The 14,941-nt window shown below is 47.4% G+C and overlaps 2 protein-coding genes across 3 annotated transcripts in view; one reads left to right on the forward strand and one right to left on the reverse strand.

Moving 5' to 3' along the window:
• Positions 1 to 3,245, forward strand: part of LOC8028808 (chromatin modification-related protein eaf-1) — a 362,118-nt gene extending 358,873 nt beyond the window's left edge. For both annotated transcript variants that reach the window (XM_002401690.5, XM_040502776.2), the window contains 2 exons: positions 574 to 684; positions 1,451 to 3,245. In XM_002401690.5, the coding sequence (XP_002401734.3) occupies positions 574 to 684; positions 1,451 to 1,501 (162 nt within the window). In that variant the 3' untranslated portion in view covers positions 1,502 to 3,245. The remainder of the gene's footprint in view (positions 1 to 573; positions 685 to 1,450) is intronic.
• A 7,065-nt stretch (positions 3,246 to 10,310) lies between these two features.
• LOC120843923 lies at positions 10,311 to 14,525 on the reverse strand. The gene is made up of 2 exons (XM_040215403.1): positions 11,435 to 14,525; positions 10,311 to 10,768 (listed from the first exon to the last, which is right to left on the reverse strand). The coding sequence occupies exons 1-2, from the start codon at positions 14,523 to 14,525 to the stop codon at positions 10,311 to 10,313; spliced, it is 3,549 nt and encodes a 1,182-aa protein (XP_040071337.1).
• Between the last annotated feature and the right edge of the window lie 416 nt (positions 14,526 to 14,941).

Here is a 14,941-nt window from a genome sequence, read left to right on the forward strand (position 1 = left end):
CCCCTCCACACGCACACACTAATGCCTAACGACGATGGCTACACGAGTAAATAATGAAGACTCTTGTTTTCTGTAATTTACCAAGAGAAATGTTAGCATGCACCGCTGTGTGATTTTAGGAAACTTAGATTTGGGAGGGTCGTCCCGAATTGCCGCAATGTTTCCTCGTCACATTCCAGCAGTATGTTTACTACACCCCGGTACTTCAAGGATTTTATGGTTGAGTTTGGCGAGGGGGGATACGAAGAGGAGGCAGACATATTAAAAGGAGGAAGGCGGAGACTACGATATGGGAATTATCCTACAATTTAAAATACTTAGATTAAATTTTAGCTTACTGTGGTCGGGCTGCCGCCACGGCACATTTTCAGCACCCGGTGTTATCACGCTTTCTCCCTAAAGGCAGGTGGGCCCTGGGGTAAATATTGTTTTCGTAATTGCTAACAAAAGAGAGCGCGTTATTTCTTTTATATCGATTTCTTTTTTTGTTTACGGAGAAATGCCTGCGTCTTTTGAATTTAAACGTCTATGTTCCAACCATTTGACGGATGTCGTTGTTACCGTTTTTTTAAGGTGGCCCCAGCAACTGCCAACAAGCTCAACTCCTGTGGCTTCTGTGGTCAATACGCTATGTACATGTGCTCGGGCTGCCAGAATATTTGGTACTGCGGGCCCCAGTGTCAAGTAAGAAATGCTTCATCTGTTGGGTTTTAGGGTAAAGGTTTTCTCAGCACGACCAAGTTCAAATCCTTCGGTCATTGCTGCGGAAGGTCTTTGGTACCAGGAGATATGCACTAAGTCCGTTGTATAGGAATAAAATTATTTCACCTATTTCAAAAGTGCTTTTTGAACTGCTCCAATTTCGAAAATACACTTATGCTGCTTGGAGTGCTAAATTGTTTACCATTTCCCGCATTTCCGTATTAACGCGACACCATTAAGAAGCTTGTGTCGTAGAAAAGTCAATGTTTGTGGCGTGACGGAAAAATCCTGATTGGTCGATAGGGTCACGACGTCACAGCCACATCTATGCAGCCACAATGTTCCTAACAACGACAATGGAGAAATCGGAGCTAGGCGACGTATATTCTCTCCATTGATCTCACTCTACACCATCCTATCAAAACGTTTTTTTTCGGTCTTAATTTTTACTAATCGGTTACCACGTCGTGAGAAGACTAGCAAGCAAAAATGTTATTCTCTTATAAAAAGAATGAACGCTGTGGACGCTTTAAGCCCAAGTTTGGGGGATTTGATGGTGTTTTTGCAACGCAAAACTCTTAAGACTGTTGCCTGTATCAAGGCCGTCAACCTTTCTTTAACGCATGCTAACGTTAAGGTGGCACCACCCGTCCATCTTACTCGAACTGCGGAGTGCTTCCCCATCCATCGGCTTTCGTGGCTGCAGCAAGTTTTCTGACATTGTATGTTATTTGTCCGTTTGTTTCAGAAAAACAACTGGGTGAACCACTCTCACATGTGCCAGGGTTCCAAACGTTGAACAAAGTTAACAACTCTGTCGGCTGTGATCATCGCATCAGCTCGCCTCGCCTACCGTATTTTGCCTGATAGCCACAATAGATAGGCTGTCTACGTGTGTGCAAAGGGACCAAGCACCTGACTACAAGTTGAAACGACTGTCTCCAAGAATCTCTGCTCAGCTGTTCTCTTCAAGTGTGTTGTGTGAACTAGTTCCGCTCCTGCCACCCCTCTGCCTGTCGAACTTGACAAATGTGGGTGCTTGCTGTAGTCCATGCCACATTGTGATACATCAGGGTGTGTATTGTATTACCCCGCGTTGTTCGCCGGGAGCCTTAACATCAAAACTCTTCGTGATGAGTGAGTTTGCTTTTTTCTAGTTTTATCTTCACGTAATCTTGCGCTTTCTGTGATGTAGTGCGTGTTTCATGCCAATTCAATGGCAGAGAACAGGTTGATGGTGGCACGTTTCAGTAGCCAACCCTTGTGGCCAGTTACCAGTCTTTCAACAACATTCATTCAGGTTACGCGGGCGAGGGCTCTACGCCTTTTCGAGTACTGCGACGTAAATATAAACCTGCCATGTCCTTGGAAGCTGTAGGGCTTGGGCGGCTTCTGTTCCCAACTTCTGCGCATTTGCGGTGAACACAAGAGCAACAACAATCCTTCGCGCTTCGCGAATAAAAAACAAAACAAAAAAAAAACAGCCACACCTGACTGCCATTTGACGATTCCAATCGATAACCGGCACGAAGCCTCACACGTGTTTCTGAAGTGAGCTTTCCTTGTAACTTTTCACAACTTTAAAAGGGGTATCAGTTTAAAACCCAAGGATTGTACGTCTGAGACAAAACCCAATTCTACTGGCGCTTTTTTTTTTGTTACGACCAAAGAATTTACCTGAAGTCAGATTGTTTTATATAAAATGAATAGTTTATTTTCAAGCTCACCTGTGTCATGAATGTTACCACTGTCACCGTATCTGTTAATTATTCGGTGCCATCAGGTGAATTTCGTGTTATTCTAGTTCATTTTTTGCTGTTGCGGTTGTATGAAGGTGGTTCGGACGTTTTCAAGAGGAAAGGGGGGCTTTTATATGTTGACATGATGGTTATCTCTTTTTCACTTTTACCGTGTTGCAGTTTTTATCATCAGCTAATGATGTCGCAACGGGTGCGTTCTGTTGACAGAGTGTGTTATCTGTTATCAAAAGACAATCACCTTACACGAGTTTCAAAGAAAGGCCGTGGATTCTTCTATGAAACTGCGAATTCATGAAGCTTGACTGGCCCCGGGCGCGTTTGACCACTACGCCTCAGCCATGTTTTGCCCCTGTGCCTGGTCCCGGTATCACGATTATGCTCGAGGGTTTGTGTCTACACAGTGCCGGTCGCTACTTTATTAATGACCTGCAACATACTCGTGATATCCATACAAAGCAATATTGTCATACATCACGCTCATTATTTTCTTTCGCATGGGTGTAAAATTATCACGGATATGTTTTGTCGTGAGCACCTCAACTGGGCGTGTTGTTTACTGGCACCGCAGGGCAATATTGTTGTTATTTAATAATTGTACAGTTTTGCAGAACCGTTTTGTAACCTCTTCATTTGATTTTATCATTATCGTGTTTTCTCGTGTGCTCTTCGTGTTCAATCCTTATGTAAATAAAGTCATCCCCGCTTCACTTTCCTACGAGATGAGATATACTATCTGATAAGTTTTATGTACATGTGCTTTATATTAAACGTTTGTTAAGATGACTTTGGCACGTCTTTGTTTCCTTATAATTTGGACGCCCTTAAATAAAGTATGTGGGGCGGGTGGTCAAATAAAGCGTTTATTCAAAGTTAATATTAGTTCTATTCTGATGCCTTATCAGAAAAACGAGATTGCGTTCACAGTGTCAGATATGTCGAGGGATTTTCTTGCATTTGCGTAACCTAGTCATTAATTTGTGATTTGACGATATGTGGTTAAACTTGTATGTAATTTATTACAACTAATAAAATTATTTACACGGAGTAAATATTTCGACTAATTCTGTAACAGTATAATTATTTGACGCACTATCACAAATATTTTGACGATAAATTCATTTGACTATTTGTAATCAGCACAGTTTCAAGACTCAGGCTTTCTTATTGCAAGCTCTCGGCTCTGCCCAGTGCCCACCACCAATTTTATAACTTAACAAAAAAAGAAAGCACACCCCTTCTGCCGCTGACAAAGGTGTCAGTCACCTTCCATCTTCCGGATGTGACCACTTTGTCACGATATTCAACTCTTTGGAGATCAGTGGATTGACGATCTTAATCCAAGTGTCTGTCATTATCGAAACAAGCAATGCAAATCGCTTAGTCCAGCTGCTTCATCGCGATGTTTGAAAAGCGAAGAGTCTAGGGTTAAGGGTATCCTCCGTTACCTCCGTTACCGCCAACTAACCGATCCAAAGTTCTACGAGCCACTGACGGGCGCCCCTGCGGCAGAACACGTGCGGGTCGCAATCTAGGCACTAAAGGGTCTTCTGGAACAAGAAATGTAACTACTAAGGAATGCAATACAATAAAGCCAACTTATCCTTCCTGTGGTCGCTTCTGCATGCTCCCAAAAATCCGTAAAGCAGGCAACCCAGGTCAAATAATCGGGTCAGGATAAGCTACGATAACAGCCGATATCGGGCTACTTAGACATCTTAATCAGGCACATACCCCTAACTTTAGGCTCTTATAGCAAGGATACTGCCCACTTCTTGGGAGACATTTCTGAGTTGCGTGTACCCGACGGGTCGTATCTCGTCACCCTAGATGTATCATCTCTCTACACCAATACCCCACATGTCGACAGAATGGCCTCTCTAATTGAAATGTACAAACTAGACAGACAAGCAGACGCCCCCGATAGTCAAGTAATTGTCACTCTCACTCATCGGGTCTTGGAACTGAACTCATTCGAATTCAAAAAAGAAGATTATAGGCAGGTTATCGGCACTGCGACGGGTACTAAGATGACACCTTGTTATGACAACATATTTATGGGAAAACTGCAGACCAAATTTCTCTCTGACTCTTCTTTACAACAATCGATCTACAAGAGGTTTATAGATTACATTTTTCATATGTGGCCGCAGACAAAAGAGAAGCTGCTAGAGTTTATAAATCAGTACAACACTGTGAATCAAACTATCTGCTTTGCTCACACCTATTCTCAGACCAGTATCAACTTCTTGGATACCACTGTAATATTAGACAAAGGGAACCTTACAACGAATCTTTATCGTAAGCCTACAGATCGGCAAAACTACCTCCACTACGAAAGCGACCGTCCACGTCATTATAAGAATGGTATACCCTACAACCAAGTCCATTTCTTCAAACGTCTATGCTCACGACAAGAGGATTTACAATCGAGCTCTCATCATCTAAAAACGCACTCGAAAAACAAAAATATCCTCCGCGAGTTATCGACGACGCAATTAAAAAAATCGCCCAACTAAACCGCGCTGACCTCTTGGAAGGCCGTCCTCCTCAGTGCAACACGCAGGGCACGAATTTATGTCTAACTTATGGTACGAATTTCCCCAACGTAAATAATACTTTAAGGCGTCGTTATAACACAGTAGAAGAAAGCGAACGTTTCAAACGTGCATTCCCATCAGCTCTCGGGGTAATTTACAGACGATCACGCAACCTTAGAAACAGCCTAGCTAACCCCCGACTGAATTCGTCCCAGCAAAATAACGGATGCCAACCATGCATAAACGCAGGATGTCTGGTCTCCGAACAAATGCGAGAAACTAACAAGACCAATAGCACACATCCACAGTTCTCCATAAACATTCGAGGGCAGCTTATCATCATCATCATTTATTTTCCTTGAGGGCCCCAGGGGGCATTATACAAGGAAGTGAACACAATAAAAACATCAACAAAAATAGTTACTAAAAAACACGCTGTAACCTATACTTGTATTTCAGAAAGAAAGAGGTTAACGGCTGCAGCGAACTTGTTAGTGTCAGTCATGTTTACAATGAGGTCAGGTAATGAGTTCCAATTGTCAATAGCAGATGGTAAAGTCGACATTTTATAAGAGACAGATGACGAAGTAATTGAGCGCAGTTTACATGAGTGGTCCAAACGAGGGAAAATACGGTAGGGAGGTGATAGTAGAGAATGTTTTAGATGGTTGTTGTGGTAAAAGATTTGGTGAAGAAGAGTGAGACGTGACACCCTTCGACGTAAAGAAAGTAAGTCAAGGTTAGCTGATTTACGTAATCCTGATATGCTAGTGTATGGGGAGTAGTCAGAGTAAATAAAACGAAGACCTCTGTTTTGAACGGATTCAAGGTTGTTAGTTAGATATGATTGCCATGGTGACCATATGGATGAAGCAAATTCAAGTTTAGATCTGACCAAGGTCGTATAAGCTAGTAGTTTTACTGAAGGTGTAGTCTGAGGTTACGGCGAAGAAATCCGAGAGTACGGTTAGCATCGGCAATGACAGCATTTATGTGAGCAGTCCATGATAGATCAGAGGACAGGTGAACGCCTAGGTATTTATATGAGGAACAGGTAGCTACTAGGATAGTGGAAAGCTGATAAGAAAAGGATGAAACATGTGAACTGCGGGTGAATCATAGAGGTTTACATTTATTAAAGTTTAAACTCATTTGCCATTTGTGGCACCACTGAGTTATAAGTGCGAGGTCATTCTGCAAAATTTGATTATCGTGGTTTGAATTAATAGGTCTATAAATAACACAGTCGTCGGCGAACAGACGTATTGAAGAGGAGATGTTGAGGTAGAGATCATTAATGTATATTAAAAATACAAGGGGGCCAAGAACGGTTCCGTGGGGGACGCCGGAGGTTACAGTGCAGGTGGTAGATTTAGTGTTGTTAATAGATCCATGAGTACTGGGTGCGATTTGTGAGGAATTCGGAGATCTATTTGACGACTGAGGGATGGATATTAATATTTCTAAGTTTCAGTAAGAGACGTTGATGAGGGACCCTGTCAAATGCCTTGGAGAAATCGATAAATATGGCGTCGGTTTGCTTATTAGAATCAAAGTTTGAGTAAACGTCAGTAAGAAAAGCTGTTAGTTGCGTTTCGCATGAGTATGACTTGCGCAAGCCGTGCTGATGCTCGAAAAGAAGGCTGTGGGAGTCTAGAAAGTTTATTATGTTAGAATAGAGTATATGCTCTAAGGGTTTAGACAACACACTGGTGAGCAAGATGGGGCGATAGTTGTTGATTAGTTGGTGATCACCTGCTTTGTAAACGGGGATGACGTTAGCGATTTTCCAATCGCATGGAGTTTCAGAAATTTGAAGAGACTGCGAGAAAATGTCGCAGAGGAAAGTTGAAGAGACGTGCTTAGTATTTATTAATATTTTCGGGTTTATTTGGTCGTCGCCAGAGCTAGAAGACACCTTCAGCTGATCAATGGATTTTAGTACACCAGAGTGGTCGATCATGATAGGATTCATAGGAGGATGAAGGGGTTGGCACAAGTTGGGCATACCTGACAAGTCTTCATTGGTAAAGATCGAGCTAAAAAAGTTGTTAGTTTCAAGAGCACTATGTTCGTCAGAAAGTGGAAGGCCGTACTCGTCAACGAATTGTAATGGAAGAGAGAGTGCTGGGTTAATTACTTTCCAAAACTTTTTAGGTTTATTGGTTAAAATGTTGGGAGGTCATGAGTATAAAATTTGGATTTGGCATCATGAATCGCGGATTTGTAGGCCCTAGCGCATTCGTTATAGGCGTTCCAAGATGCGTTAGTGTTATGAGCCTTTGCCCTCGTATAAGCTTATATGTTATTCCCCAGATGTAATTTATCCGCTACAGTGCGAGGTGTACAAAGACGGTATATAGGACAGACTGAGCGTTTAGGCTACGTTTTAACAATCACAGAGCGTACGCAAAATCCCTGCCGAGCCTGCCCATTTCAAGACATCTCAGCTTCCAGAACCACAGATTTGATAAATTATCTGTTACACTTTTAGAATCTGGATTCAAATCAAATCGGGAACGCGAACAACGGAAGTCATACCCTAAATACGGATGTAACACAATAGAAGAAGGAATAAATAGAAACCCGGGAACACTTGCGTCGATTGAGGATCTATCGAATAAATAACATGATAACGTCCGTAAATTATAAGCTTTCGGACCTAGAATTCCGTAATACTGAGCTTAAGGCTAGAACCAGTGTTGCCAGTTTCGAAGGTGGCCGCGACATTAGAACTCAGCCGAATTCACCAGGGCCCGTTTGCTCGAAGCCGGTTAACTTTGACCGCGGTTAAAAGTTAACCGCCCTTCCCTACTAGGTACCTAAAAGTACCTAGCCAAGTTTGACAAGGGCCGGATGAGCGATAGCTCCGTGTTTTATTATTGGGGTGGTAGCTGGTGTCACCTCCTGGCTCTAGCGAATATAAGTGGCTTCCGTGGAAAGGTTACCGAGATGGGGGTACCCAAAAAGGCGCGCTACCGTGTTTTCGCGACGCAGCGCAGATACATTTGAGCTCGAGAAACAATTTTTATTGCTCGTGGTACAGACAATCGGTAAGGTAAAACTAAATTAACCCATGTTTGGAAAATTTCGAAATATTTGGCTGTCTGAAGTGAAGACAAGCCTCGTTGAAATTTCCTTCCGAGTTCAAAAGAGGACGACGAAGTTCAGTCCTAGAAACGATGAGAAAGAAATGAGCAGTGAAAAGCGGGTGTTACACCGGCAGCATGGTTGGCCAGCATGTAAGAACTGTATATAACTCTCATAAATTGAGAAACCTGTAATTCGGCTCCAGTGAAAATTGACCTATTAGTAAATTACACTAACATTGAGAAGAACACTGGAAGTGTTATTCAACGATCCGCGCGCTCTGGCCTTCCACTTATAAAATATTCGAAGTAACTAATCATAATAAATCTTTGACGAATGCGCGTGCACGGCAAAATTTGTTGTAGGCTTTTTGCTTTCGAATACTTACTACTGCAGACGCCAGCACGCGCAGCGCGTGTAAGTACACTCGTAGCATGCACGTCGGTGCTTCGGAAATTCAGCATAAGGTCTATCGGGACGCTGCCTGCTTTTGTGTACTTTCAGTACCCGGCCGACTGAGTCAAGGCAATCCACTTTTCGAAGACGTTGCCATGCCGACAATTATCGCGTTCATTTAGGCCTACGAATTGCCAGAATCGAAAGGCTATCTAAAAAATGCGGCGATGTCATTGCTCATGCTTTGCGTTTTAAGTGAGGTAGGGCAAATCGAAAGCCTCCTGCACCATTCATTGCTGACAAACGCGCCCGATATTGCAGCTACAACGACGTATTATTTCCAAAGCGAGCGGCACTCACTCACCGGGGCACCGCCATGTTTCCCCGCCGTCCTTACTCTGCCGGTCACATGACCTAAAATTCCCCCTCGTAGGGAAATCCGGTTAACCGCGGTTAGTTAACCAGCTTCAAGCAAACGGGCCAGATTTCCCATAAAACTAATATCGCCGTAAAATAAAAAAAAGACAAATAATTTCAGCTTGTCAAACGCACATAATATTAATAATACAAATTCATGCCGTTCGACCTCTAGTCATGAATTTGAGCGTCATATATATCTGACTGGAACCTGCGTAGCATATCGTGTGTGATGATAAATTTCGCGCAGTGCATCTCTCTGGAGGCCAGCGTTGCGCGAACCCGTACAATGGCGTCCAAAGTATTCGATGACATTTTGTTCCTGACCTGGTCTTCACACACGCGACCTTACTGAAGACCCGCTCCACCACTGTATTTGACACTGGCTAAGAAAGACAGGCCAGTGCGCATACAGTGCCAGTTCCTTATAGGGTTTTTCAACCATGCGATTTTTATACTTCAAAATTCCAATCCAAAATAGTTAATTACTTCTCCTCCTCTCTCTCTTGCTGGTGTCGTTGAGAGAGGCTGAAGTTCTTCGTCGGGTTGCCGCCGATGTGAGGATGGCAACCCCCAATTCCGCCTTGGCCAACGGAGATGAAGTGGCAGAGGGACACCCAGGTGAAGGTTACGAATATATATATATAGGATTTATTTACATATATAGTTACGGACTGGGTTACAGATCTTAGGAGCTACGCGAGACCTCTCGGAGTCCTGGTGGCGTCTTGCCCCCTCCGATGCTCAGCGTAAACTGCCTTCCTCTTTCCCGCGCGCCCCCAAAATTCCAGGGATCGTCCCCACTTTCCCGGGCGTCTGGTCAGCATCGCTTGTCACCTCGCCGGTCGCTCCGCACCCCCCGCCGTGTCGTTCCGACCCGGCGGTTCTTCTCGCCGACTCCCCACATTTCCAACCCCGGTGCCTGAGATTCGGGTTACTTCGGAATTCGTTAATTGCCGTCGCGTCCGGGACTCGTAAACCATTGCGGGCCCCCTGTTTTCTTTTGAGCCCGTCACCAAAAAAACCATACAAGAATATATATACAGAACACAGTTTCCCCGAAAGTCCTGGGACCTAACATCTCCCCCCCAACTGTGTTGCTCGGGCTGCAAGAACGAGCAACACACCAAAACAAAAACACAAAGTCTCAGGACCTAGACGCGAAGTGTTCACCGTGCAGCCTGGAACGGCGATTAGCTCTAACCTTCCCGTATTACAAAATGAAGCTCTACCCTTCCGGTACATTCGTAGTAAAAGCAAACACAGAAACACAAACACACACAAAAAAAACATGCATTAGCACTAGCACATAATATTATACGGTTAGCACAACTCATATGGGAGGCCCCAGAGATCACTCCACCGAACGTCATGTCAGCCCGGAGCCATACCTCAAGGCCCGCCGTCTCTAGGTCGCAACTCTAAGCCTAGACAACGCGTCCGCACACTGGTTCATTGACCCCTTAATGTGCGATATAGTTATCTCGTAGCGCTGGAGCGCAAGGGACCATCGCGTCAGACGCGCGCTACTCGGGGATGTGAGGGTGAGGTACTTCAGTGGATTGTGATCCGTGACCACCTTAATTTTAGCCCCGAAAAGCCAGGTTTCGAGTTTCGATAGCGCCCACACGATCGCGAACGCCTCTCGTTCGATTGTTGCCCTGCGAGTCTCCGTCGGGGTTAGTTTTTTGCTCAGGAAAGCTATGGGTTGTTCCCTCCCCTCCCCATTCTCCTGCGAGAGACAGGCGCCAATCGCAAACTCGGACGCGTCCTTCGTCAAGACAAACTCTCTCATCAGGTCTGGCGCGGCCAGTTGGGGTGCCTCGGCCAACTTCCCCTTGGCGGCGTTAAAGGCTGCTTCCGCATCTGCGGACCACGGAATCTGGTTTGCCACCCTCTTACCTGTTAGTTTTGTCAGTGGGAGCACCAGTTCCGCAAAATGCGGTACATAGTCGCGATAGTAGTTGAAAAGGCCCAGAACACTTCTCAACTCCTTCTTTGTAGTCGGTCGCTCTAGGTCCCGCATGGCACGAGTGCGTTCGGGATCCGGAGAATGGGATCCACCTCCAATTACATGACCCAGGTACTTTACCTGATCTTTGCCGAACTGACATTTTTCTAGGTTGACGGCGAGCCCTGCCTCTCCGATAGTTCTCAGTACTCCAGCTAGATGAGTCATATGCTCCTCCCAGGTCTCAGAGAAGACTGCCACATCGTCAACATACGCACATGCGTACGCGGAGTGGGCCGCAAGCAGCTGATTCATCACTCGCTGGAAAGTGGCAGAGGAGTTACGCAGCCCAAAGGGCATCACTCGCCAGGCATACAGACCCCGCGATGTCGCAAAGGCAGTGCATGCCTGGGATTCGGGCTCTACAGGGATCTGCCAGTATTCCCGAGTCATATCCAGGACCGAAATGAAGTTCGCCTTGGCTGCCTGCCACAGCAGTTCCGTCGGCGCTCGCATGGGAAATGCATCAGGTTCGGTCATTGAGTTCAGGCACCGGTAATCAACGCACATTCTTACCGTACCGTCTTTCTTCATGACGCACACCACCGGGTGACTGAACATACTCTCGACTGGATAGATGAGACCCCAGTCCAGCAGCTGGTCTATTTGTCGATCCACCTCTGCTCTGAGCTTCATCGGAATCTTGTACGGATACGTCCGCCTGGGCTCTGTCCCCGCAACGATCCCGATCTTGTGCGAACCCACCTTACACTGTCCTGGCTTATCAGAAAACACGCCACCAAATTCAGCCCGCAAGCTGGTTAGGTCTTTGTGTTGCTTCTCAGTCAGGCGTGCCGCGCGATTAATTTGAGGCTCATTATTGGCCCCGCCGGACTCTCGCGCAGGGACGTACTCCAGTGCGCCGAACGCATCGTCAGCGTCAGAGACAACGCCCACTGCATTCATCCTAACGTAGTACCGCCTTAGTTTGTTCGCGTGTACAAGCCGCTCCCGTCCATCCGGCAGCTTCACAACATAACTGTGCTCTCTGACCCGCTGTTCGATCTTTACCGGACCGATCCACTTTCCTTTTAACTTACCGCTAGAGTCCTTCTCTAGGATCAGCGCTAGGTCTCCTACTGCAAAGGACTTTTCCCTGGCTCTCAAGTTGTACCGTGCCGCGTAAGCCTGCTGGTTTACCACGGTATTATCCTGCGCCAGATCAGCGGATTCTTTCATCCTTTTTCTAAGCTGCAGGAGGTACGACTCAGTGGACGAGTTAAGTCCCACGGGAGCTGCCCATTCTCCGGTCCAGTGCTTACTCAGTAGGGTGAGTGGACCGCTTGGACTTCTGCCGAACATCATTTCGAACGGTGACACGCCTGTCGTTTCATTGGGTACCTCATGATACGCCCACAATAGACATGGAACGTACTTGTCCCATTGCCCTCTGTGATCCTGAATTACATGACGCAGCATGGCTTTGAAAGTCCCATTCCACCTCTCAACTAGACCGTTGCTCTGGGGGTGATCTGGAGTCGAGAACCGCATCTCCACCCCCAGCCGCTCTGTTAGCAGTCGCGTCAGTTTTGCCACAAAGTTTGTGCCCTGATCCGAGCAGATTAGCTGTGGCGTTCCGAATCTGGCGAACACACCCACCAATGCGTCACATGTTGCTTGCGCCGTCAATGATCTCAGGCAGACTACCTCGGCCCACCTCGTACACAGGTCGACTATGCAAAGCGCGTACCGGTGACCCCTTGCCGAAGGAGGGTCAAGCGGCCCGATGCAATCTATGAAGATTGTTTGAAATGGTAGCTCAGGCCGCGAGAGCGGTGTGATCGGCACTCTATCCAGTACGTTTGCCCTCGACTGTACCTGGCACGCATGGCACGACTGGCAGTGTTTCCTGACATCTTGAGCCATCGTTGGCCAAAAGAACGCGCCCTTTATTCTCTTCTTGGTCTTCTTCTGCGAAAAGTGCCCACCCCACGGGGAGTCATGCGCCAGCTCGAGCACCTTTTCGCGCCTGGACGCCGGCAACACCACCTGCTCACAAGGTCGGCCATCAACGTCATCTTTGTGATACAGGAGCCCCTCGCGCACAACCATGCCGTGTGTCCCGTTCTCAGCCTCCTTCCAGGCATCCCTGAGTGATTCGTCGTTGAGCTGCTCTCTGCGGAATTCTGTTACGCTTGTACCCTCTCCTGCATCAGGCGGATTCGTCACGAACTGCACCTCGGCCTGAATTTCGTTCTCCTCGAAGTCTACCGGCTCACCCCCGAGCCCCTCTGGCAGGTCGGGGCCCAGATCATCGGCTTCAGCTTCAAACTCGGCCTTCGCCCTGAGGAGTTCATCGTACACGTCGGGTGTTATGAGCGCGTCAATTCCGTCAGCCAGCTCCTCTGTTACCGCGCACAGGGTTATAACCTGTGGTCCGGTGTCGTACTCGTCACAGTCGGCCCGCAGCGGCACGTACATCAAGTCAGCTGTTATTGACTGACCGAAGGCTCCGCGGAGAACAATGGGTCCCGAAGTTTCAAGGCTCCCACTTTGGATTACACTCCGCCTGATCACCGTGATATCCGCCCCCGAATCCAACCTCCCCTGGAATTTGTTATGCTCGGATACCAACGGGATCGATTGGACTCGTGACCCAATAGAAGTGTTCGTCGCGATGTCCCTCTCGTTTGCCACCACACTCCGTAGCTGCTCGCTGCGATCGCGCCCTACACCAGCAACGGTACCGCCTTTAGGAGCCTTATCCTTAGGCTTCGGGCAGTTGGCCCAAATGTGCCCCAACTTCCCACATCCGAAGCAGCTTCTTTTCTCTGTACCCGAAGCCACGCCTTTATCTTTCAGACTTGGTTTATTCCTCTCGCAACTCGGGAAAGGTGGCCCCTGTTTAGCCCTCGATTCCTTCTGCGTTCGTTCATAGTTTACCGCAAGTTTGGCCACTTCTGCGGGCGGTAACCATTTTCCTTTTTCGCTCAGGTCGACATATGCTCTCGTGTCTCGGTGCATCGTGCGCTTCAGCTGATCAGCTATCAGCAGCTGCCTCAGCATCTCCATAGATGTCACCTCGCTACTTTTCAAATAATAACCAAGAAAATCGCCCAGACGAGATGCAAACTGTCCCCAGGACTCCTTTTCGTCCTTTCTAGTTTTGTAAAACAGCTCCCGATACTCCGCTGGAGCAAGCTGAAGCTCCTCAAGCATCGCTCCTTTTAGGTCGTCGTACGACGGCATCGCGTCAGCAGCGATTCGGTTTGCGACCGATCTCATTCTCTCCGTGAGGAAGGGGAGGATCATTGCGCCCCTGATGCTTTCCGGCACGTGAAGGCTATTGAACATACTCTCCACCCCGGAGAACCACGAAGGCACCAACGGTTCGGACTCTGGCATGTTGGACAATACGCCCCTTACAATCCGCGAGTACCTAAGTACCTCGTCCCCCTTCGTTCGAGCAGCGCTGGCTCCTGACGTGGTGTCCTGCGCCCTGGCAAGTCTAGCCACTTCCAGCTCTAGTTTCAGCTTTTCTATCTCCATCTCCATTAGTTCCTTTCGGAGCTGCAAAGCGTTACTGTCCATATCGGACACCCCTTCTGCCCCCAATTCACTACTGCTTTCAGACGACTGGCCTTTCTTGGTGTTTGCTCGCGTACCCAACATGACGCCTAGAGGAGAACAACAAAGGGACCTCCCACCTGGTTGTCGTGTCCGCCACGATCACGGGCCGCTGTTAGTCCCGGATAGCTGCACCAGGCTTGGCCGCTGCCGACTTGTGGCACTGTGCAGATGAGATGTCTTGAGGAGCAGCGTCTGCAGCAATCACCAGCTGCTTTCCCGTCACACCTGCGGCAACGGTCGAACGTCTCTTTTCCGGCGAGCTTCCACGGCTCCTCGTCGCACCTGCGGCGACAGCCGGACAGTCAACGTTCTCCGATGATCTCGTCGACCTTGCGTCGCAGTTCCACGACGATTGGATGCTTGTTTCCGTATCCGTCAAGCTCTTCCAGCTCGCTGTCGCACCACCGGCGACAGACGGACACTCAGCACTTTCCGACGATCTCGTTGGCCTTCTTCGC

This window comes from Ixodes scapularis, unplaced genomic scaffold, assembly GCF_016920785.2.
Source record: "Ixodes scapularis isolate PalLabHiFi unplaced genomic scaffold, ASM1692078v2 PGA_scaffold1__304_contigs__length_218370807, whole genome shotgun sequence".
Taxonomy (NCBI): domain Eukaryota; kingdom Metazoa; phylum Arthropoda; class Arachnida; order Ixodida; family Ixodidae; genus Ixodes; species Ixodes scapularis.

Bases quoted from the DNA above. Each gene is read 5' to 3' on its own strand.
- LOC120843923 (XM_040215403.1), bottom strand. From the start codon at position 14,525: ATGTTGGGTACGCGAGCAAACACCAAGAAAGGCCAGTCGTCTGAAAGC. The intron at 10,769-11,434 runs GTACGGTAAGAA...CGTGGTCCGCAG, and splicing joins GTGCGTCATGAAGAAAGACG to ATGCGGAAGCAGCCTTTAAC.